We start from the raw sequence: 22327 nt of genomic DNA on the forward strand, positions 1-22327 counted from the left end.
AAGATGGTGGGATCAACACCACACGAGATCTGAAGCCCTAGGGACTATCTCCCAGGCTGTCGATTGCCTGTGAGGTTAGTAACACGAGCTTCATGATGCTCAATACAAGTACTTTTCCTGCAGAAATGAAAACGGAACATGGAAATTAACCATTGGGAGCCTTGTGTCCCTTTAGTCCCTAAACCCCTACACAGCCTATGTATGGACATTTCAGATTAAGTTCAGCCAGGGATGTGTTGCATCTCCCTTCTCACTCCTCCTCCCTGTCTGGATAATTGGGTATGATGTGTCATTTATTTTTAAAGCCCTGAGAGAGGGGAGTCATGGTTGCCCTCTGTGACTCACTCATGATTTTGGCTGAATTTCAAATTGCAGAAGCAAAGCAAAATCAACTTGCCTTTTCCCCATGCCTGTGGCTGGCTGCCTCTGACCCGTGCCAGAGTTCCATGCCTCCACCTGCCACCATGCTACCCCAGCGCCCCTTTCCAATCAGCTCATCTGGTGTGTGGGCAGCCCATCCATGTAGCTTGATATTTTAGAAGGCTTTTTTGAAAATTCAGCATTGTGCCTACACCAATATGGTGTTGTCCTTTTGCAGTTTTGCACCACCCCAGTTCCAGAGAAATAATTCCCCAAATCCAATGATGATGGGTGAGGTCTGCCTTCTCTGGAACATTCGGTACGTGCAGGCCCAGGAATAAATAACATGTGCTGTTCTCTTTGCAGTCTGATGTGGATAATGATCTGGTTGGGGACTCCTGTGACACCAATCAGGACAGGTATGGCATTTCTCCCAACTGCAGAGAGCCAGATGCAAACATCCGGAGAGGGTTTTGTTTTTTTTGTTTTTTTTTTTTTTTTGGAGGTGGAGTCTTGCTCTTGCCCTGGCTGGAGTGCAGTGGTGCGATCTCAGCTCACTGCAAGCTCTGCCTCCCAGGTTTACACCGTTCTCCTGCCTCAGCCTCCAAAGTAGCTGGGACTACAGGCGCCCACTACCATGCCTGGCTAATTTTTTTGTATTTTTAATAGAGACAGGGTTTCACCATGTTAGCCAGGATGGTCTCGATCTCCTGACCTCGTGATCTGCCCACCTTGGCCTCCCAAAGTGCTGGGATTACAGGCATGAGCCACCGTGCCCGGCCCGGAGAGGGTTTTAAATTTCAGAACTTCCTGCTGCTCCATTCCTTGGGATCTTTCTGGGTGGACTGAGCTGCTGGTGGGATAATAGCCCTGCCTCTGGTCAGAATTACCATGAAAATTCTCCCTGAAAGTTCTGTATAGGGGATAACGGTGTCAGAATAGGTTACTAGGCACTCCAGCAAGCGAGATCTATTTCAGGAGAGGTAATATAGCATCATGCTTCACAGATGGGCTCTGGAATAAGACAGCTAGATATAAATTTCAGCTCCTTCTCTTACATGCCAGCTAACCACAGGCAAATTACCTAATACTTCTGTGCCTCAATTTTCTCATCTGTAAAATGAGGATGACAGTAGATCTAGCTCATAGGACCATCGTGAAGATTGAGTTGATCCACGGAAAGTGCTCATTATGGTTTCTGTAATATACATAGCACTCAATAGACATTAGCTCTTTCATTTTTATATTCTTTCAGCTCAGGAAAACTTCACCATCATCCCAAAATAGAAGGCTGTCAGTTTGCTGAGGGATTGCTATTATTTCCTGGTCCTTGAAATTTTTTTAATTCAGTTTTCCTTATTTAAGTGGAATTGTTCTGTGGAAGTGAGTTTTGTGAACCCTCCTAGCTCAACACGATGGAGTCCTACATTAAGACTCAAGGCTGGATCAACTGATCAGATTCTGGAAGAACATCATCAAAAACAGACGTGTGTCACTCAGTCCTAGAGGCATCTGCAACCCAAGGTTCTAAACCCTTTTGTCTCCTTAGGGAATTCTTACAAAGGCAGCCAGGACAAGGATGAGAGGGAAAGGATTCTAAAAGACAAAGCAAAAAAAGATGTCATTTCTCTCCTGATACCTGGATTAGAGGTTGCCCTGCAGAAACCAGTTCCTGACCCAAACCTTACTCAAGGACAGCTCCTATGAAGCCACAGCTCTTTTTTTTTTTTTTTTTTTTTTTTTTTTTTTTTGAGATGGAGTCTTGCTCTGTCACCCAGGCTGGTGTGATCTCTGCTCACTGCAACCTCCACCTCCTGGGTTCAAGCAATTCTCATGCCTCAGACTGCCGCGTAGCTGGGATTACACGTGTGTGCCACCATGCCTGGCTAATTTTTGTATTTTTAGTAGAGACAGAGTTTCACCATGTTGGCCGGGCTAGTCTCAAACTCCTGGCCTCAAGTGATCCACCTGCCTCAGCCTCCCAAAGTGTGCATCTCTTTCATTATGCTCTGTGTCCTTGCTGCGAAGTACATATAGTCATCCCTCAGTATCCCAGGGTATTGGTCCCAGGATACCCCTCTGCCCCCAGGATACCAAAATCCTCAAATACTCAAGTCCCTTATATAAAATGATGTAATATCTGCATATAACCTATACCTGTCCTCCTATATGCTTTAAAAATCCTCTCTAGATTACTTAATACCTAATACAATGTAAATACTAGGCAAATAGTTATTATACTGCATTGGTTTCTTATTTGTATTATTTTTTGTTATTTTTTATTGTTCTTTTTCAAATCTTTTCAATCCTCAGTTGGTTGAATCTGCGGATACGGAACCGCGGATACAGAGGCCTGACTGTACTAGCTAAGTGAACTTAAACATATTTCCCAGTCTCTTGGCATCTCAACTTCTTCATCTGCAAAGAGGAGATGAATAAATGCATCACTCAGGTTATGGTGAAAATTCAAGATAATGTAGGTAAAGCTCCTGGCACAGCGCTGGCCCAAGGGTGACATGCACAAAACAGAGGCCATGTTATTATCGGTATCACAGTACAAGGAAAGGCACGTCAGCAACAGAGCCTGACGTCAGATGTCCCTCTCCTCTTCCGAGGGGAAGGTGGGACTGTATCCTGACAACTGCCGTAAATGATGTGCATCAAGAATGTTCCCTGGTGCAGGACATCTTGCACTCTGACTACTGTCCACATTAATTTCTAAAATATCCTGTCCCACCAGCCTCTAGATATTTGCCCAAAACAAATGACTCATTCTGCTATGCTTTAATTCCCACAAAGTTGAACCTTGGAGAAGAGGACAGGAACTGCTTGTTTTTGCATAAAAATGTTCAGGGCTATATAGAAGGGCTGCTAATGGAAATAGCTCAGTCTTGTGTTTTATAAAGCAGACCTGCTGCATGCACAGGGATTCTGCTGTTTGAGCCACATCATCTGCTTGTCCAGGCTGACTTCACTTTCGCTGGACCCTTTCTGTCCCCCTGTACCTTCTGGAAGGTGTGGCTCTAGAGCATGGTCTGGTCCCTGGCTTCCCTCTCCAAAAGGGTGCAGGGGCAGCTCCTGGCCCAGGACAGGCCGCAGGTGGACCAGGTCTAAAGGAGTACTCATTCTTTTCCAGAGTAACCAAGAGAGGTCTCAGACTCCAGGACACCTCTTGGAGGCAGACTCATCTTCAGGTGGCCCCTCAGCCCAGAAAGTCAGGTGGACAGAGAAGGAGAGTTCTGAGAAGTCCTTTAGACCAGCACTGAGGCCGGCCTACATACTCCCCTCGAGAAGGCATGGCCCTGTTCACTTTGCCCTTCTCCGTATGGCGTTCAGGTCTGAATCCTCATTGGATCCATTAGCCAGGGATTGTGAAGAGTAATATAACAGAAAACACCGTAGGGCTTCCTAAGAGTCGTACTTTTTCATATATTGAAATTTAATGTGCAAAATTCTGATTTTCATCATTTAATCTTCAAAACAACCCTATGAGGTAGGTACTATTCTCATTTTACAGATGAGGACACTGAGCCATAGAGAGGTCAGGTGTCATGCCTGAGGTCACACACTGGCCAGTGGCTGAGCCAGGATTTACACCGAGGCTGTCTGGTTCTCTGCCTGTCACTCTGTTCCCCTCACACATCCTCTGAGTTGAGTATCATCTAGCAGTTCCCAGGGACTGATAGGAGCATCTGGTCACAAATCATAGAAATAGACCCTTATCTTCTTTAGGAGGAAATGACTCACTTGTTTCAAGAGGTTGGGGATGGGAAAATTGTCTCTGAGGCCCATAGGGCAGCCTTTTCTAAGGGAATGACCCCAGTGGGTTTGATTTTAAAAGCCAACCCTGGTTTAAAAAAAAACCTCAAGCACAGACTCTCCTTCCTAAGAATGGATCCTTCCTGTTCCCTGCTGAACTGTGAGCCACATCACCTGTCCTTTCTCCTGCAGTGATGGAGATGGGCACCAGGATAGCACAGACAACTGCCCCACCGTCATTAACAGTGCCCAGCTGGACACCGATAAGGATGGAATTGGTGACGAGTGTGATGATGATGATGACAATGATGGTATCCCGGACCTGGTGCCCCCTGGACCAGACAACTGCCGGCTGGTCCCCAACCCAGCCCAGGAGGATAGCAACAGTAAGCAGGCTCAGCCCAGAGCTGCACAGCACCCCTGGGCTCCCTTCAGCCAGGCACATGGGGGCACGCCTCTCTCCAGGCACCAACTCAGAACATCCCCAGCTCCCATCAGCTGCTTCTCCACACCCAGCTTGTCTGCATAGCTGCATCTTGTGTGGACAGCAGGTATCTGGTGGACACCAGTCTCCAACTCAGTCAGGACTGAGCTGCTTTGCATCTTCCTGAACAACCCTAGGATGCCATCACACAGGTCAGGGAAGCAGCCACACACTGTGGCTCAGTCCCCAAAGGGCTTGGAGAGCTGCTCCACCATCTTACCTGTCACCTGCCACCTTCCCCTGGGAGTGCCAGAAAAGGAGCAGAATAGAGAGAACGGCACAGTAGAAGTGGTATATGCTGGGTTCACAAACACAGATGCCTGCAGGGGCCAGGCAGATAAGAAAATGTCTGCACCAAGCCAGACATGAGACAGCAGGGAGTGTTGAGTGTTGGGGACTGCAGTGACCTGGAGAGGGCATGCCCATCCACAGCAGTGCACATGCAAAAATGCCAGCACGTTAGCTGAACAACACACACGTGGGGGCCACATTCAGTCTAGGGGCCACCAGAAGTTAGTCTTAGAGATATTCTGGTAACAATAATTTCCCTGTTTTCTACACATTACAGTCCAGAAAGTACTGTAGACATTTGCTTATGTGAGGTCAAGCTTAAGATCCACCAGTTGGTGAACCCAACTGTAGGTAATAAGAACTTCTTGGGGACAGAGTGGAGGGCAACTGTTCAAATTGATCTTTCAAAAAGCTCTGGGAGGACTGGCCTGGTCACCCAGTACGAGGACTCCAGAATGGGGCCTGGCACCAGCTCAGACATGTCCCCAGGGCTCCTCTCCCAACACTGATGGGAAATCATGGCCCTCGTTGTGGGAGCTTGAGCCCTTCTGTTCCTCGTGCAGCCCCTTTCCCTGCCAAGGAGTGGCGGTGGGTATGAGCACTATTGAGCTCCTGTCCTTTCTCCACCCCACTCAGGCGACGGAGTGGGAGACATCTGTGAGTCTGACTTTGACCAGGACCAGGTCATCGATCGGATCGATGTCTGCCCAGAGAACGCAGAGGTCACCCTGACCGACTTCAGGGCTTACCAGACTGTGGTCCTGGATCCTGAAGGGGACGCCCAGATCGATCCCAACTGGGTGGTCCTGAACCAGGTGAGTGTCACATGGGTGGCAATGGCTCAGCCTTGCCTCTCAACAGAGGCCCTTCTGATAGTGGTAGGTCATGTTTAGAGGGTGCAGACAATGAGCCAGGCATTCTTCACATCACTCTTATTCCTCAACAGCCTTATGACAGACTACTTCAATTATGCCCATTTTACAGAGGATGAAATTGTCTGCTACAGCTTTCATGATTGTAGCAGCTTTAATGATGGTAGCACTGTGGTAAGTAGCTGAGATGACTGGAATTGGGATCCAGGCAGTCTGACCCTAGAACCCACGCTTCTGATCTCTGCAAGACTGCTTTCTGCATATCCTCCTCATTGTGTAACTAAGAAATGCAGGCACAGAGACGCTTGGTAGATTTTCCAGAGTCACAGAGAAAGTCACATTGATTAGAAGTATATGTTGTATGCTCCCCAGTTAAGGGCCTATTCAATCAGCTTAAGTGACAGTCTCAGCAAACTTATTTCTATTCAGCTTTGAGCTTTTTTTAACCTTTACAAGCACATGCTTTCTTTGAGCACATAACACAATAGAGCAACTATTCAGATAATGAAATCTTTATATGGAGGTCAGACATCACTGGCCACTCACTCATGGTGCCTGAGGTTTTGAGCTTCCTTAAGGTCACTTGGCCCCTTCAAGACTGTTCTGAACTCCCTCAATTCTCTCTGCAGGGCATGGAGATTGTGCAGACCATGAACAGTGATCCTGGCCTGGCAGTGGGTACGTGCAGGGCCTCAGTTGCCACTCGCATAGAATTCTTCCAGCTACTAGTGTGGTTTGTCTATTCTAGTCTTATCTGCTCCTTACAGGGTACACGGCTTTTAACGGAGTTGACTTTGAAGGGACCTTCCATGTAAATACCCAGACAGATGATGACTATGCAGGCTTTATCTTTGGCTACCAAGATAGCTCCAGCTTCTACGTGGTCATGTGGAAGCAGACGGAGCAGACATATTGGCAAGCCACCCCATTCCGAGCAGTTGCAGAACCTGGCATTCAGCTTAAGGTATTGGTGGTTTGAAGTCATTCATCTCCCTTTCTTCTGGACCCCTCATCTTTTTTCAGATGTTGTGTTTTCCCATATGGTACTTAGTTAATCTAAAAAAATTGCTGCATTTATGCTAACGTTAGAGTCAGGGAAGACTACAGCAGACCCAGGGCCTTGCCTTCATTCCTGTGTACCAGCTACATTCTACCCTCTAATGGGGGAATCCCAGCCTACATGAGGTCCCAGAGAAGGAAGGTTTAAAGTGCATCTTCAGGCACACTGTGTTGGAAACTGGCTAATAAATTTCATGGATAGGTCCAACTTTGTACAGGAGGGCTGATGGGCTACTTCTGTCACTCCAGCTAGGACACAAGGCTGACTTGAGTAGCCAGACATTTGATGGGAGCAGTGGATGTGCAGCAGGAACAACATGGAATGTGTAATGGAATGCTGGGCAAGGCTTAGTAGTAAAAGGTTGGGGTCACCTCCATATATGGCATTTAAGTGTTTATGCTTTGTTCTGAATCTAAGGCAGTCAGATTATAACCATGATTGTAACCTGGATCATCACTTCAGATCCAGGAAGCAGGAAGGGTAGTGCCTGTGTCCTGTCCTAAAACCTTGCTTGTGTCATCATCCAGGCTGTGAAGTCTAAGACAGGTCCAGGGGAGCATCTCCGGAACTCCCTGTGGCACACAGGGGACACCAGTGACCAGGTCAGGCTGCTGTGGAAGGACTCCAGGAATGTGGGCTGGAAGGACAAGGTGTCCTACCGCTGGTTCCTACAGCACAGGCCCCAGGTGGGCTACATCAGGTAGGTAGAGGCCCCATCTCCTTACCTTGCTCTAGAAGCAAAGCATTCTCTGTTCTGCAGCCCAGAGCCTTCACTTCCCTGAGCAATTCTGACCTGAGATAGTCCCCAAGGACATGCGAGGACTTTTGTGACCGCAGGATGGGGAACCTAGAAAAGAGGTGGGGGAGAATATACTCAGGGTCAGACCACCCAGACAGGACAGTAGGACCAAGATGGGGATAGAAGGAGTAGAGCTGAGGGGACGACCCAGCCATTGTGGGGTTGGTGCATTTGGATGGCTGTGCCCTTCTGCCATGCTCTGCAGAGAAGCCTGAGGGTGGACATGCCAATCGGTACGAGGTAAGAGGTGTGGCGGGGTCTCTTCTCCACACCCTCCCCTGTGGCACCTCTGGGCCCTGTGTAATCACTTACTAGTGCACATTTCACCCTGACTGCACTATGCCCCTTACAGTCTGTCTTCCCTACTGGATCACAAACTGCATGAGGGCAGCGCTTGTATCTTTTTTTTTTTTTTTTGAGACGGAATCCCACTCTGTTGCCAGGCAGGAGTACTGTGGCGTGATCTCAGCTTACTGCAACCTCCGCCTTCCTGGTTCAAGTGATTCTTCTGCCTCAGCCTCCCGAGTAGCTGGGATTGCAGGCACGCGCCATCACGCCAGGCTAATTTTTGTATTTTTAGTAGAGACGGGGTTTCACTATGTTGGCCAGCCTGGTCTCCATCTCCTGACCTCGTGATCCGCCCGCCTCGGCCTCCCAAAATGCCGGGATTACAGGCATGGGCCACTGTGCCCAGCCATAGCTTATTAATCTTGATCTCCCCAGTGCCTAGCACAAAGCCTGACATCTACTACACGTGGCATGAACTGATTGTCATGTAAGCCAAAGTAGTCTTGTTTCTTTATAGGACTTTTTGTTTGTTTTTTAAGTATTCTCAGGAAATTAGGAGGCTTAGGGCTGTATCTTTGAAATGTAGACAGTGGTCTTCTTCATTTGAACTTGCAGATCAACACCCATCCTAGCCTATGTAGTATATTTAGGAAGGAGTACTGAGTGCATTCTCCTCATCGGGGCAGGAAAGCAGCCTCATGGAAAAAAGAAAATCATGAGGGCAAATTCACGTTTTGTTTCTCTTTGTGACATTATGTCAAATATACTCTTTTTGTCTCACAGCAAGATGATCATGTTCTCAGCCCTATTAAGCCCAGTGCCCCTTTTTTATAATAAATATTTTGAACCGTCCCAAAATGGAATCATAGAAATTACAACCTACCTACACATATAATCCAGAAAATCAATGTGAGCCCTAACAATATAATAGAGAAATAAGAATAATTTATAACAAAATAATTTAAATATTTGAGCACAGCCACACCAGAAGACAAAATGAAACAGACACTTGCACCCATGCCTAGAATCACTACGAAGGTGACATTCTAACAGACTGTTGTGTCAGTGACTTAAATGTTACACTGGTGTTGATGACAGCAATGTAAATTTCTCAAATGGTACACTTTTTCTCAATTTACCCTGGAAAATATAGTTTATATTAAAATTTATGCAAAAAATACTTGCTGTTTACAAGTGAAAGGGAGTCAGGTTCTAGGCCCTGATAGTTACTCTTTACCTACCCTGGTGTCTGAGGAACACTCCAGAAGTGTATGGAATGCAGGACAGGTTTTGATTGTTCTCTCCAGGGCACTGCACGCCCTCCAGCATCCCTGGCTGCCATCACTCAGTGCCACTGTGACAACCCAAAGTGTCCCCACAGATTCCTCCAACTCTACTTAGGGAGTGCAGTCTCCTGTGGAGAATCATTGCTCTGAGATTCCACCAAAAGATATAAATCAGACCAAAGGAAAAGCAGAAGTTTTTAAGCATGGTATCTAGACAAGGCAACTTTCATGACAATGAAGACACAAAACTTTCTCACTCAAGACATCAGGTTTGGTTTGGTTTGGTTTGGTTTTTAACTCAAGTTTGATAGTGTGACCAACATCATGTTAGGCCTTGTGAGAGACGAGACAGAAGTTGAGAAGAAACACCCCCCACCCCTCAACACACACACACACACGGACACACACAGTCCCTGCCCTCAGGGACTTCCAGTCTAGTAAGTGGGAACAGCTACAGTACAATCCAGGTGAGCGAAAAATGGAGCCTAAAACAGAGTAAAGACGCAAGTACGTGTAAGAAGTGGGGCCCCTGGGCCTCACAGTGGGCACTTTACCCGGGTTGGATTTCATGGAGGCCCCTCCGGCTGTGTTGTCTGCAGGGTACGATTTTATGAAGGCTCTGAGTTGGTGGCTGACTCTGGAGTCACCATAGACACCACAATGCGTGGAGGCCGACTTGGCGTTTTCTGCTTCTCTCAAGAAAACATCATCTGGTCCAACCTCAAGTATCGCTGCAATGGTAACGTGCATTCTCATTCCTGTTCAATATTGTTACTAGAATTAGTCAAACCCTGCCACCTTATTTTTATACCGCACCTCCCCCCAAAAGCCCAACGCCCATACCACATAGTCATTAAAACCTGATAGTCCCTGTGTACCAGAAGTAAAAAGCAGATCGCATTTATCCTATTTTATCCATGTGGAAATTAAGACCCAGAGAATTTAACTGCATGGTTTAGGGTTTGGGGTTCAGGGAGAAATCCAGTCAGATTTAATTTACAGGAAGCCTTTATTTACATGTGGTTAAAACATAATCACAGATACGAAATCCATTCTGCCTGCTAGTTTTCTGTAGGGCCGGAAAGGAGCACTCCTGGGCTTTAAGCCAACGGTTTGCAAAGCAGCCTGCAGGAGAAAATGGCGGCAAGGGCCTGAGGGGCCTCCTGGGCAGGCTAACAGCGCCCCCTACAGGAAGCCTGCGCGGCGGGCGGGGGCCGGGGTCCGGGGTGGAAGGAGCCTCGCTAACCTCCCTGTGCCCATTCCTATTGCAGACACCATCCCTGAGGACTTCCAAGAGTTTCAAACCCAGATTTTCGACCGCTTCGATAATTAAACCAAGGAAGCAATCCATAACTGCTTTTCGGAACACTAAAACCATATATTTTTTAACTTCCTTTAATTTTCTTTATATACACTGTGGCTTTTACCAACCCAAATATATCAAAACGTTTTATGTGAATGTGGCAATAAAGGAGAAGAGATCATTTTTAAAAACCGTGTTGCTCAGACATTGCTCTCACGTGGCTCAGGCTTTGAGGTGCCCGTTCTCGGAGGGATCCCCGTTAACTTGCAGGGTGGTGGTTTCTTCTCAAACCCGGTGGCCGATAAGATGAGCCTATGCGTGAATCACAGGGCCCAGGCCAGAGGTTTCATCTGGGGTCCCCCCAATTCGCTCCATACAAAACGCCTAACCGTTCCATGCTCACCTCGGTAGCCTCCCTATTTTGGGTAAGGGGTCTCAGAAACACGTGTTCGGGGTGGCACCTTCCTTAGGGAGGCGTTTTTCTGACCAAGTCCTGGGACAGATTTGCCCAATTCTTTCTGATGCTGTCCTCCCATCCCACATCTTCCACAGACTTCTATTCTGGCCCCTTCAACGTAATTCTTAAGCTTATTTATATATTTGGCTCCCTCTAGTGGAATGTAAGCATATTGACAATAAAGGATCATGTCATTGCAATCAATATTCCCACAGTATCTGGAATGTAGCAGATAGATAGCCAATAAATGTTTACTGAATTAATAAACGAAGAATGAATGAATGCCTCTTAAGTGAAAGGATAGTAGAGTGTATGTGATCATAAAAGTCCTCAACTCAAAAAGTCACAACATATCCTCCATCTGTGGTACCAGTAGCTGGATGTACAGGGCAGAAACTTGCCTAATTTGTACACTAGCCTTTCTTGTATTTCAGTTGTAAGTCAAAGATCCAAGCAAAGTTTTATAAATTCTCTAGAAATTTTGTTTCAAAGAATATTGCTGTGTGGTTATATATTTTCTTATTCCAGAATTCCTAGAGATATATTAAATCATGTATGAAGAAAAAACACCACAGTTTTATCATGACTTTAACAGTGAGAAAATACAATGGTGCATGCATGAGATCTGGAGGATTTCTGGACGTCCTCCTCATGTACAGCCTGGAGATGTGTGTTGCCTTGTAATCCAGGACATCTGATCTCCTACATCAAAAACTCTAGTGGGGCCGGGTGTGGTGGTGCTTGCCTGTGGTCCCAAGCACTTTGGGAGGCCAAGGCAGGCAGATCACTTGAGGCCAGGAGTTCAAGACCAGCCTGGCCAACATGGCGAAACCCATCTCTACTAAAAATACAAAAATTAGCCAGGTGTGGTGCCACTTGCCTGTAGTCCCAGCTATTTGGGAGGCTGAGATGGGAGAATCGCTTGAGCCCGGGAGGCAGAGGCTGCAGTGAGCCGAGATTGCACCACTGTACTCCAGCCTGGGCAATGAGAGTGAGGCTGGTGGAAGGAGGCAGCAACCCACGCCATGCCCACCCCTGGGGCAGCCTCCCTGCTGTCGGCTGTGCAAGCCCAAGAACGCAGTATGTCCACAGGAAACAGACTCTTTTGGCTAAATCTTTTGTGTCTATAACTGCTTTAGAAACCATGGGCCCACAGGAGATCTAGAACACAATTCCATCCCTTAGGGAGCTTATTACATTTTTGGGAAGACAAAATTTGTTATTTATGCAAAACAAGAAACAAAGACGCATGTAGAACCAGCAGTGTGCTGAAGCCAGCTCCTACCAGCTCATAAGAGCCAACTATTCAAGTTTAGGAATATTGTGAGCCAGTTAAACTGTTGGTAGTTTGAAATTGGCCATGGTGGGAGTATTTACACAGAAACTGGCAAACACTACAAATCAGGGCTCCAGAGAACTGGTTGTTAAATATTTATCAGCACACAAATGATTATTCTACCTTGTCCTATTCCTAGTTGGCCCTCTTTGTATTTTTGAAGCTGATGTAGAAAACTTGAGGCTTTCAGAAAATTTCTTGCATAAGAAATGAAGTAAGAAAAGTGAAAATGGGTGGGGTGCTATGGCTTACACCTGTAATCCTAGCATTTTGGGAGACCTAGGCAGGCAGATCACTTGAGGTCAGGAGTTTGGGACCAGTCTGGCCAACATGGTAAAACCCCATCTCTACTAAAGATACAAAAATTAGGCCAGGTGCAGTGGCTCCTGCCTATACTCCCAGCTCCTCAGGGGGCTGAAACACAAGAATCTCTTGAACCCGGGAGGCGGAGGTTGCAGTGAGCTGAGATCATGCCACTGCACTCCAGCCTGGGCGACAGAGCAAGACATGTCTCAAAAAAAAAAAAAAAAAAAAAAAAAAAAAAAAAAAAAAAAAAAAACAACAACAACAAGTGAAAATTAGGAAGCATTTGAGAGAAGCTAGCCAGTTGCAGGCTCAGGGGATGAGCTAGCAGGTGTGGTATGCTCTCCCCCAGGTAACTCCCTGGGCTTCTTGGATATTTGTTATGCTCAACCTTAGCACAATGACTCAAATTCCTGTTACAGTTCCATTAGGTTAGTAACAGCCTCATTTGAATCTTACACCTCTAGGATTGAGTGGCCATCAGTCTCTCACCAACTAGTATGAATTCATTCCAATGCCCATTCACCTCCTGACTTTTCATGGAGATCGAGAAAACTGAGGAGCTGGGCACGGTGGTGCACGCCTGTGGTCCTAGCTACCTGGGAGGCTGAATGGGGAGGATCACTTGAGCCCAGGAGTTCAAGTCCAGCATGGGCAACATAGCAAGATCCTTTGTTTTTTTTTTGTTTTTTTTTTTTTTAAGTACTGGGGGAATGGGAGGCGTGGCTTGGAAAGAAAAGAGGCATTGTCACTGTAGGGAAAAGACCATGGCTGAGTAGAATCCCACGGGAAGTGTGGGAGATCTCTGGGGGCAGGATGAGGGCACTGGGGGCAGCCAGAGGAGGCCTGGGGGCATGGCAGGAGGTGCACAAAGGGAGGTGCAGCCCTTTTCGCCTACACCCAAGAAGGAGGAAAAAAAAAAACTCTTCCTTCTCCCCATCCAGGTTATTAGTCCTAGGCTCCACAAGTATTACGGTGATTATCCTTAGGTTAATTTTCGAGACAGGCTATAGAGTTAAAGAGAATGAGGAAGATATAGAATCCAGCCACCTGCTATTGAAATATCTGTAGGCATTTTTTATGGCCTAGGCTAGAAGATAACTGAGAACAGATTCAAGCAGGAAAAAAGAATCTGGTCCAGAAGTGAGGCCGTGGGAAAACTAGATAATGTACATCATAAATCTAGGGGTGAGAAGTGGGGCGCCCCTGTTTGGGATACACACCTGGGGTCCCCAGTAACATTGGGACTGTAAGGGTGGCTCAACCTTTCAGTGGCATGAAGAAATCCCCTGCAGTGTCCACAGCTCCGCATCTTACAGCCCTGCCCAATTTGGTCATAGGCAATCTCAGGCGACAGAGACGCTCACCCCAAATTTCCTGGGGCAGTATAGTTTCCACAGTGAGGGTGTTTTATTCCAGAGAAATAATTCTAGTACTATACAATTAAGTATAGAGATGATGAAGTAAATTGGACCCATCATCCTAATATTTTTGTTTGAATATGTGGCAACGCACTTGAAATATCTAAGAGAATTTGGCATAATTAGAGAATGCAATAAATTGAACTTGTGATTCCAGTTTAGAATGCAGACAGATGATCTTCACCTTAAAATGGGGCTATGTCCTAATAAATCCGTAAGTTGAACATATCTTAAGTCCAAAGTGCATTTAGTACTCCAATAAACCCAAGTCAAAAATTAGCCGGGCGTGGTGGCGGGCGCCTGTAGTCCCAGCTACTCGGAGAGGCTGAGACAGGAGAATGGCGTGAACCCGGGAGGCGGAGCTTGCAGTGAGCCGAGACTGCGCCACTGCACTCCAGCCTGGGTGACAGAGCGAGACTCCGTCTCCAAAAAAAAAAAAAAAAAAAAGTTTAAGTCATCCATCATTAAGTCCAGATACTCCTCAATTTAAATAGGGTTATGTTTTGATAAAAATCGTAAGTCAAACCATCATTAGTTGGGAGTTGTTTATAGTTGAATTATTTGGTTTATCATCATCATCATTATTATTGTTATTGAGACAGGATCTCGCTGTCGCTCAGGCTGCAGTGCAGTGGTGCAATCTCAGCTCACTGCAGCCTCAACCTCCTGGGCTCAAGTAGTCCTCCCACCTCAGCCTTCCGAGTAGCTAAGACTACAGGCTCGTGCCACCATACCCAGCTAATTTTTTGTATTTCTTTTGTAAAGATGGGGTCTTACTGTGTTGCCCAGGCTGGTCTCAAACTCCTGGGCTCAAATGATCCTCCTGCCTTGGCCTTCCGAAGAGAGTATTTGATTTTAGACTTGTGATTTTAAGTCAGAAGGTAGGAGAATTTGGTAGAATACGCAAATATTGAGGTGATTAAGATAATTTCTCATCCATTATATAAATTTTTTAAAAATACAAGTTATATAAGCACATAGGTAGGTTTCATCAAATGACAATAAATTCATAAATGAAATTTAAATATAGTTTTTAATGTTACAAATTAGCATAGTATATTATGTCATAAATTAATATATTATATTTATAAATGGGATTTAGAGTGTTTAAGGAAATTTAATTAAGTTTGCAAATGGGACTAAACATTAATCAAAACCCTAAAAGTGATTATATATTTTGCTATAGAGTAATAAGTAGATTTGCATATTTATAGAATATAGTAAAGTAATAAGATTTTTAAGTTGAATTTTTTAACTTAAGGTTTTATAATTTGTAACTTTAATCAAATATTAATTTTAAAACCAAAGTCACCATAAATTGTGTTTTTTGTAAAAGACAACCTTTCCTTCAGGCATAAGGAAAGCCTCCTACAAGCTCCACATTTTACCACCTCGCCTAAATCATTGGTTAATAAACAACCTCAGACAATTGACATGCACCCCAAATTTCCTAAGGCAGTAGAGTTTCCTTAGTGGAGAAGGGTCTTTTATTCCTGAGAAATAATTCTACAATTGTAGAACTAAGTACAGAGATGCTGAAGTCAATTGGACCTATCATCCTAATATTTTTGTGTGGTGCTTGGGAATTGTGTTTGTGTATGTGGCAAAGTACTTGAAATCTCTAAGAGAATTTGGCATAAAGAATGCAATAAATTCGATGTGGGATTCTAGTTTAAAATGCATACAGATGCTCCCTAACTTACCATGTAGTTACATCCTGGGATAAACCCACAGCAAGTCAGAAATATCATAAGTGAAAATGCATTTAATATCTTTTTTTTTTTTTTTTTTTTTGAGACGCAGTCTCGCTCTGTTGCCCAGGCTGGAGTGCAGTGGTGCGATCTCGGCTCACTGCAAGCTCCGCCTCCCGGCTTCACGCCATTCTCCTGCCTCAGCCTCCCGAGTAGCTGGGACTACAGGTGCCCGCCAGCACGCCTGGCTAATTTTTTGTATTTTTTTAGTAGAGATGGGGTTTCACCGTGTTAGCCAGGATGGCATTTAATATCTTGATAAGCCCATCATAAAGTCAAAAAAATCTTAAGTCAAACCATTTTAAGTTGGGGATTGTCTGTAGTTGAGTATTTGATTTCAGACTTGTGATTTTAAATCAGAAGGTATGGAGAATTTGGTTGAATATGTAAATGATATTGAGGTGGTTCAGATAATTTATAATCTACTATATAAATTTTTTTAATTTACAAGGGTTATTTAAGTGCGTAGGCAGGTTTTGTCAGACAAGTGACATAAAAATAAAACATTAACTTTATAAATGCAATTTAAATTTATTGTTTATAATGTATTACAAATTAGCGTAGTATATTATGTTATAAATATATTAAATTTATAAATGGAATTTAGAGCATTTAAAGAAATTTAATTAAGTTTACAAATGGCACTAGACAGTAATCAAAAGCTTACAAGTGATTATAAATTTTGCTATAAAGTAATAAGTAGATTTGTATATTTATAGAATATAGTAGAGTCTTAAGATTTTTAAGTTGAACTTCTATACTTAAGGTTTTGTAATTTGTAACTTTAATCAAACATTAAAAACCAGTCACCATAAATTGTTTTCTGTGTATAAAAGCTACCCTTATAAGCAAATAACAAAATCAATAAAAAACAGCACAGGGATTAAGTTTCCAACACACGAGCTTCAGGGGGCGCATTCAAGTCATAGCAGGGCATAAGTGAAGGAACACCGGGAATGGAAAAGATTTCTTGGCCAAAAGCAAGAGGGAGAATGAGGCTTCCCTCCTCATGCTTGAGAAGGATTCTCCCATGCTGAGAGAGAAGGAAGGGAGGCCTGTGGGGGCTTTCTGCAGTCCATAGGTAAGGGGCCAGTAAAGGAATGGCTGCAAAGTTTCACACAGATTTGAGGTCCCCAGTGTGGTCTGTTAGAGTCAGCACTGATTTTTTTTTTATTGAGGGGTGGAGATCTGGGGAAATGCATCCTCAGTTCCAAATAAGGGGCTAACAATCATTCCAGAGCACTGCCCTTTTCTACACTGGGGACTGTCACCGCACAGAGGGATAAAGGACCTTGATTCAGCTCTCCCTGGCTCCAAAGCATCACCAAGCAGCTGGCTGCAGCAACACTGGGGGCCTGAGCTATCCTGCTGTCAGCTCTCAAGCCCCTCATTTGCCAGGACACATGGCCTGAAGAATGCACTAGCCCCAACTTGGGGCCCTGGTGTGGCAATGTGGCAAGGAGCACCTCTCTCTTCTCCCTACTACATCAAAAATTTTAAGGATGCCTAAACATGTCTGCTTATCTGGAGGGCTGGGGTGAATGAGGCCCCAGAATGAAAGCTCTCCTATTCTGGCTGCACCACCTGACTGAGAAGTAACTTTAGCTTATTTCCTTGGCTCATCATAAAAGAATGAAAAGCATTTTCTTCACATTGTCTACCTCTTCAACTATGGAGTGGACATGCATCATGCCTCTAACTCAGGACTTTGAGAAAAACAACTTTATTTCCCAAATTTCACCTTGTTTTTCTTCTGAGAACTTATTGTGCCAAACTCAAGAGAAACATAACCTCAGTCTTTCTTGGGGTTCCCATCCTTCTTCCAGAATCAAGACTCTAGGATGTCTTCTCAGTACCAAGGTGTTTGGGGAGGGGGACATCTATCCACACAGATTCCTTCTAATGTGCCCATAGTCAGCACCCACCCCCCATACTCTAACAGACCACACTGGGGACCTCAAATCTGTGTGAAACTTTGCAGCCATTCCTTTACTGGCCCCTTACCTATGGACTGCAGAAAGCCCCCACAGGCCTCCCTTCCTTCTCTCTCAGCATGGGAGAATCCTTCTCAAGCATGAGGAGGGAAGCCTCATTCTCCCTCTTGCTTTTGGCCAAGAAATCTTTTCCATTCCCGGTGTTCCTTCACTTATGCCCTGCTATGACTTGAATGCGCCCCCTGAAGCTCGTGTGTTGGAAACTTAATCCCTAATACAACACTTTTGAAAAGTAAAACCTAATGGGAGATGTTTAATTCGTGAGGGCGGAGCCCTTGTGAATGGATTAATGTCAGTTATAAAAGGGCTTGAGGCTGCGAGTTCCATTTTTTGCTCTCTTATACTCTCTGCCCCTCCATCTTCCACCAGGGGATGACACAGCACAAAGGTCTTTGCCAGATACCGGCACCTTGATCTATCTTGGACTTCCCAACCTCCCATGTAAAATAAATTTCCTTACTTTATAAGTCACCCAGTCTATGGTATTCTGTTATTGCAACACAAAATGGACTAAGACACTCCCACAAACTCCAGACTTCGACTATGGGCTTAGCTCTGGGTACACAAAAACTAGAACAGTTTGCAAGCTGGCTCTAACTCACACCACCACAGCCTCACTGAAATAGTGGGCCCAGAGTCCACTCTACCTGAATGGGAGGATTGGGGCAAAGGGAAATATGAAAAGGAAATGGGTCAATTTCTCAAAGCGCTACCGCAACATATTGTGAACAACTTCAACAGCTAATTTTAAAAAATTCTTTTTTAGAAATGAGGTCTCACTACGTTGCCCAGGCTGGTCTCACACTCCTGGGCTCAAGCAATCCTCCCACCTCAGCCTCCCAAAGTGCTGAGATTACATGCATGAGCCACCACACCTGGGCTCATACTGTTTAGATTTGTTCCTAAAAGTAAAAGATGCCTATATTTAAACCAGGCCAGATCACTCACCCTAGAAATTCCACAAATAGCCCATGAGCTGAGGGCTCCAGGCAGACAGGTGGCTGAGCCCAGTTCCCATCCTGGCCTGGAGGAGGAGACCTAGGAAGTCACAGCTTAGGATACACTGAGGCGGGCAGGAAGGATTGCTTTTATCCATTATCCAAGCTGTGATTCGGTGCATAAGTTTCCCTTTCATTAAGTTTAACTTGTTGAGTAACATTAAACTTATATACTGCAAAGCACAATAGAATTTCACTGCTGTGAGCATATATGTTCACAAGCATCGTCCAACTAAGTGTGAGCATCTGCTGCCTCATTGGGGGTATTTACTAGTTATTCATTAGTTATTTATTTTGTAGCACCTATTAGAGTAAACAGTAGCAGATATCTAATGTCTAAGAAAAATTTATGGAAGGAAGATTTGAATGGAAAATTTTCTCCATTAGCATATTTTTAAGGAGTTTTCCTCACAATTCCATCCCAGTCCTACCCCTCCTACCAGAATTCTGAGGATCAGGGCTTGAGAACTAACATCTCCAAAGTCCCGGTGGCCCTGTGGTTTTCTATAGGCTCCTGGAGGATGAGGACCGTGCCATGTTTATCTCACCCTCCACCACTCAATAAAGTACAAATTTGTGGAATTGGAGAGGCCAAGAGGCCTCAAATTCTTGTCTCTTTCATATCATCCACTAGGGGGCAGCAATCCTCTAAAAATAGCCCCTAAACCAGCCACTTTTTTAGCTAAAAGATGACTAAATTTCATTAAAGGTAGAATAACAAACGCCTGTAATCCCAGCACTTTGGGAGGCTGAGGCGGGCGGATGACGAGGTCCGGAGACCGAGACCATCCTGGCCAACATGGTGAAACCCCATCTCTACTAAAAATACAAAAATTAGCCGGGTGCGGTGGCTTGCGCCTGTAGTCCCTGCTACTCTGGAAGCTGAGGCGGGAGACTCGCTTGAACCCGGGGAGCGGAGGTTGCAGTGAGCTGAGACCGCGCCACTGCACTCCAGCCTGGGCAGCAGAACAAGTATGTGTCTCAGGAAAAAAAAAAGAATAACAACAACTACAATTTATTAAACACTTACTCTGCTCCTAGCACTATGTTATATGCTAATAGTTCAGGGCTTAAGAACAATTTTATTGGCCAGGAGTGGTGTCTCATGCCTGAAATCTTAGCACTTTGGGAAGCTGAGGCAGGAGGATCGCTTCAGCTCAGGAATTTGAGACCAGCCTGGGCAACATAGTGAGACCCATCTCTACTGAGAATGTTTTAATAATTCGTCAGGCATGGTGGTGTGCGCTGTAGCCCCAGCTACTTGGGAGGCTGAGATGGGAGGATTACTTGAGCCTAAGTGGACAGGCTGCAGTGAGCTATGACTGCACCACTGCACTTCAGCCTGGGTGACAGAGCAAGACCCTGTCTAAAAAAAAAAAGAACTCTTATTTATCAAAACGAACATCTCAACAAAAAGCAACCACCACCACATAGGAAGGAAACCACCACCTAAATGTGAATTATTGCAACTTAGTCTCTGAATGAACACTGAAGCCTCGCTTTCTTTTAGGTATTGCCTTGCAAAGACTTCTGCCTTGTCCCTCAGCCTAAATTCACAGGATAGAGTCTTCTCCATGAGCAAAGCAAAGAGCCATTCATCTATCCACACTCATCATTCACTCATTCTTCAGACACACACTGAGCAATTACTATACACCAGGCACTGTGCTAGGTACTGGGAGGGATTTTAAAAGTACACAAAGCCAGTCCATTTTAATCCAGGCCTTTGTATGTCTGAAAGCCTTTGTCTTACTATTAATAATACTGATCATAACTACAAAAGTATAGTGTAGTTTAGAATTAAATGAACCTGGCCAGGCACAGTGGCTCACGCCTGTGATCCCAGCACTTTAGGAGGCAGAGGCGGAGACGGGCAGATCACTTGAGGTTAGGGGTTTGAGACCAGCCTGGGCAACCTGGCAAAACCCATCTCTACTAAAAATACAAAAATTAGCCACTACAGGCACGCACCTGTAGTCCCAGCTACTTGGGAAGCTGAGACAGGAGAATCACTTGAACCTCAGATGCAGAGGTTGCGTAAGATTGTGCCACTGCGCTCCAGCCTGGGCAGCAGAGGGGGATTCTATCTCAAAAAAAAAAAAAAAAAAAAAAAGAATTAAATGCACCTCAAAGCCAACCACTAGATTCTCTCGCTCTATTTAGAGGACATTTGTTTGTTGTAAGAACCCAGACTTAATCCTGAGAGGTTTTAGTGGGGTCTAAAGAGAGCCTTGTCCTAAACATCCCTGCCAGGAAGAACTCACCCAGGGAGCAGGGGGCAGGCAGCTTCCTGGCCCAGGACAGTTTGCATGACCTAAATTACTTGAGTCAAAAATTCTTTGGGCCATATAGTGTTCCGGTGGTTGTTGTTGGGTTTTCTATTTGCTAACTTGAGCAAACATTTAAAATTTGAGTGTTTTTACACAAAAACCTGGATTTCCAACTTCTCTTTAAAAAGTCAAAAGCTCCAGCCTCCATCTGCATTCACGCACAGGAACCTTGAAAAGGGCCTGTGTTCTCCATGCACCACAGTGTCCACACACGTAAGTTTCTACCTGGCCCTGTAAGTGATCGAGTATAAGAGTCCGTACTTGGGATTTCCCAGGCACCCTGTGCGGCCTGCAGGGGATGTGGAGAAGGTTGGGACTCAACCCCTCTTGTGGCAGGCCAGGTCTCACTAACAGCTAAGCAGGCAGGCCTCCATGACAACTGTTTCAGCACTGACTGAGTGCTTAGGTTAAATATTAAAGGCTGCAAGAGCCAGTGCCCTTACACAAAGGCTGGAATGTAACAAAAGCCCACCAAGAGTCTTGCCTAGGCCTTTCCTGGACCTTGAAGCATGACAAGATAACAAAGAAATTCTTACATTCCTCGTACCCACATTTAGGATTAAACACGTTTTATTAGGGGTCAGCAAAGAACTCTCCGGACCTCCATAACTCAGCGGGAGACAAGATAAGGGTAATCACCCCCAGCACCTGGACCCATCGAGATTAAATAAACTTACTGAGGCTCTGAAGGAAGGTCTCCAGGACCCGGACCTTAGTTATAGATTAGAGGGAATCAGTCACTTGTGTCTTTTGATGAATGCACACTTACACGTAGACATATAGCTTCAAAGGTATATAAGCACTGGAAAACTTTGTAAATTTGAGTTGGTCTGGTAATATTTTCCTGGCCTTCTCCCTGTACCCGGTTACAGAAATAAACTCTCTTCTTTCCCAGTGTATCTGCGTCTCATTACTGGGCCATGAGAACAAGCAGCCCAACCCTCAGTTCAGTCTGGGAACACTCTGGCTAACAACCTGTTAGGGGTTGTCACCACTGCCTGGAGAGGATAGGGGTACCCTGGGGGCCAGCCGACAGGAGCTGAGGTCTCAGGTAGAGGACGCCTACCTTATGAATAGACGGAGAGATTCAAACCCAGTATCACTGACTCTGGTTCCAAAATCTGAAATTCTTTTATAGCGACAGCACACATTCATCAGGTATGCAGAGAAGAGTTAACAGCAGGCCTGAGATGGCTGCCGAGCTTTAGTTAGAAAGGCCTAATTGCAAAGTTGGC

The 22327-nt window shown here is 45.2% G+C and overlaps 1 protein-coding gene across 2 annotated transcripts in view; it reads left to right on the forward strand.

Moving 5' to 3' along the window:
* THBS4 (thrombospondin 4) overlaps nucleotides 1–10693 on the forward strand; it is a 47885-nt gene extending 37192 nt beyond the window's left edge. For both annotated transcript variants that reach the window (XM_055298409.1, XM_063612174.1), the window contains 8 exons: nucleotides 727–779; nucleotides 4312–4505; nucleotides 5531–5709; nucleotides 6396–6444; nucleotides 6534–6730; nucleotides 7354–7526; nucleotides 9799–9938; nucleotides 10471–10693. In XM_055298409.1, the coding sequence (XP_055154384.1) occupies nucleotides 727–779; nucleotides 4312–4505; nucleotides 5531–5709; nucleotides 6396–6444; nucleotides 6534–6730; nucleotides 7354–7526; nucleotides 9799–9938; nucleotides 10471–10532 (1047 nt within the window). In that variant the 3' untranslated portion in view covers nucleotides 10533–10693. The remainder of the gene's footprint in view (nucleotides 1–726; nucleotides 780–4311; nucleotides 4506–5530; nucleotides 5710–6395; nucleotides 6445–6533; nucleotides 6731–7353; nucleotides 7527–9798; nucleotides 9939–10470) is intronic.
* Nucleotides 10694–22327: the final 11634 nt, after the last annotated feature.

The sequence above is a fragment of the Symphalangus syndactylus genome, chromosome 11 (assembly GCF_028878055.3).
Source record: "Symphalangus syndactylus isolate Jambi chromosome 11, NHGRI_mSymSyn1-v2.1_pri, whole genome shotgun sequence".
In the NCBI taxonomy this organism is placed as follows: domain Eukaryota; kingdom Metazoa; phylum Chordata; class Mammalia; order Primates; family Hylobatidae; genus Symphalangus; species Symphalangus syndactylus.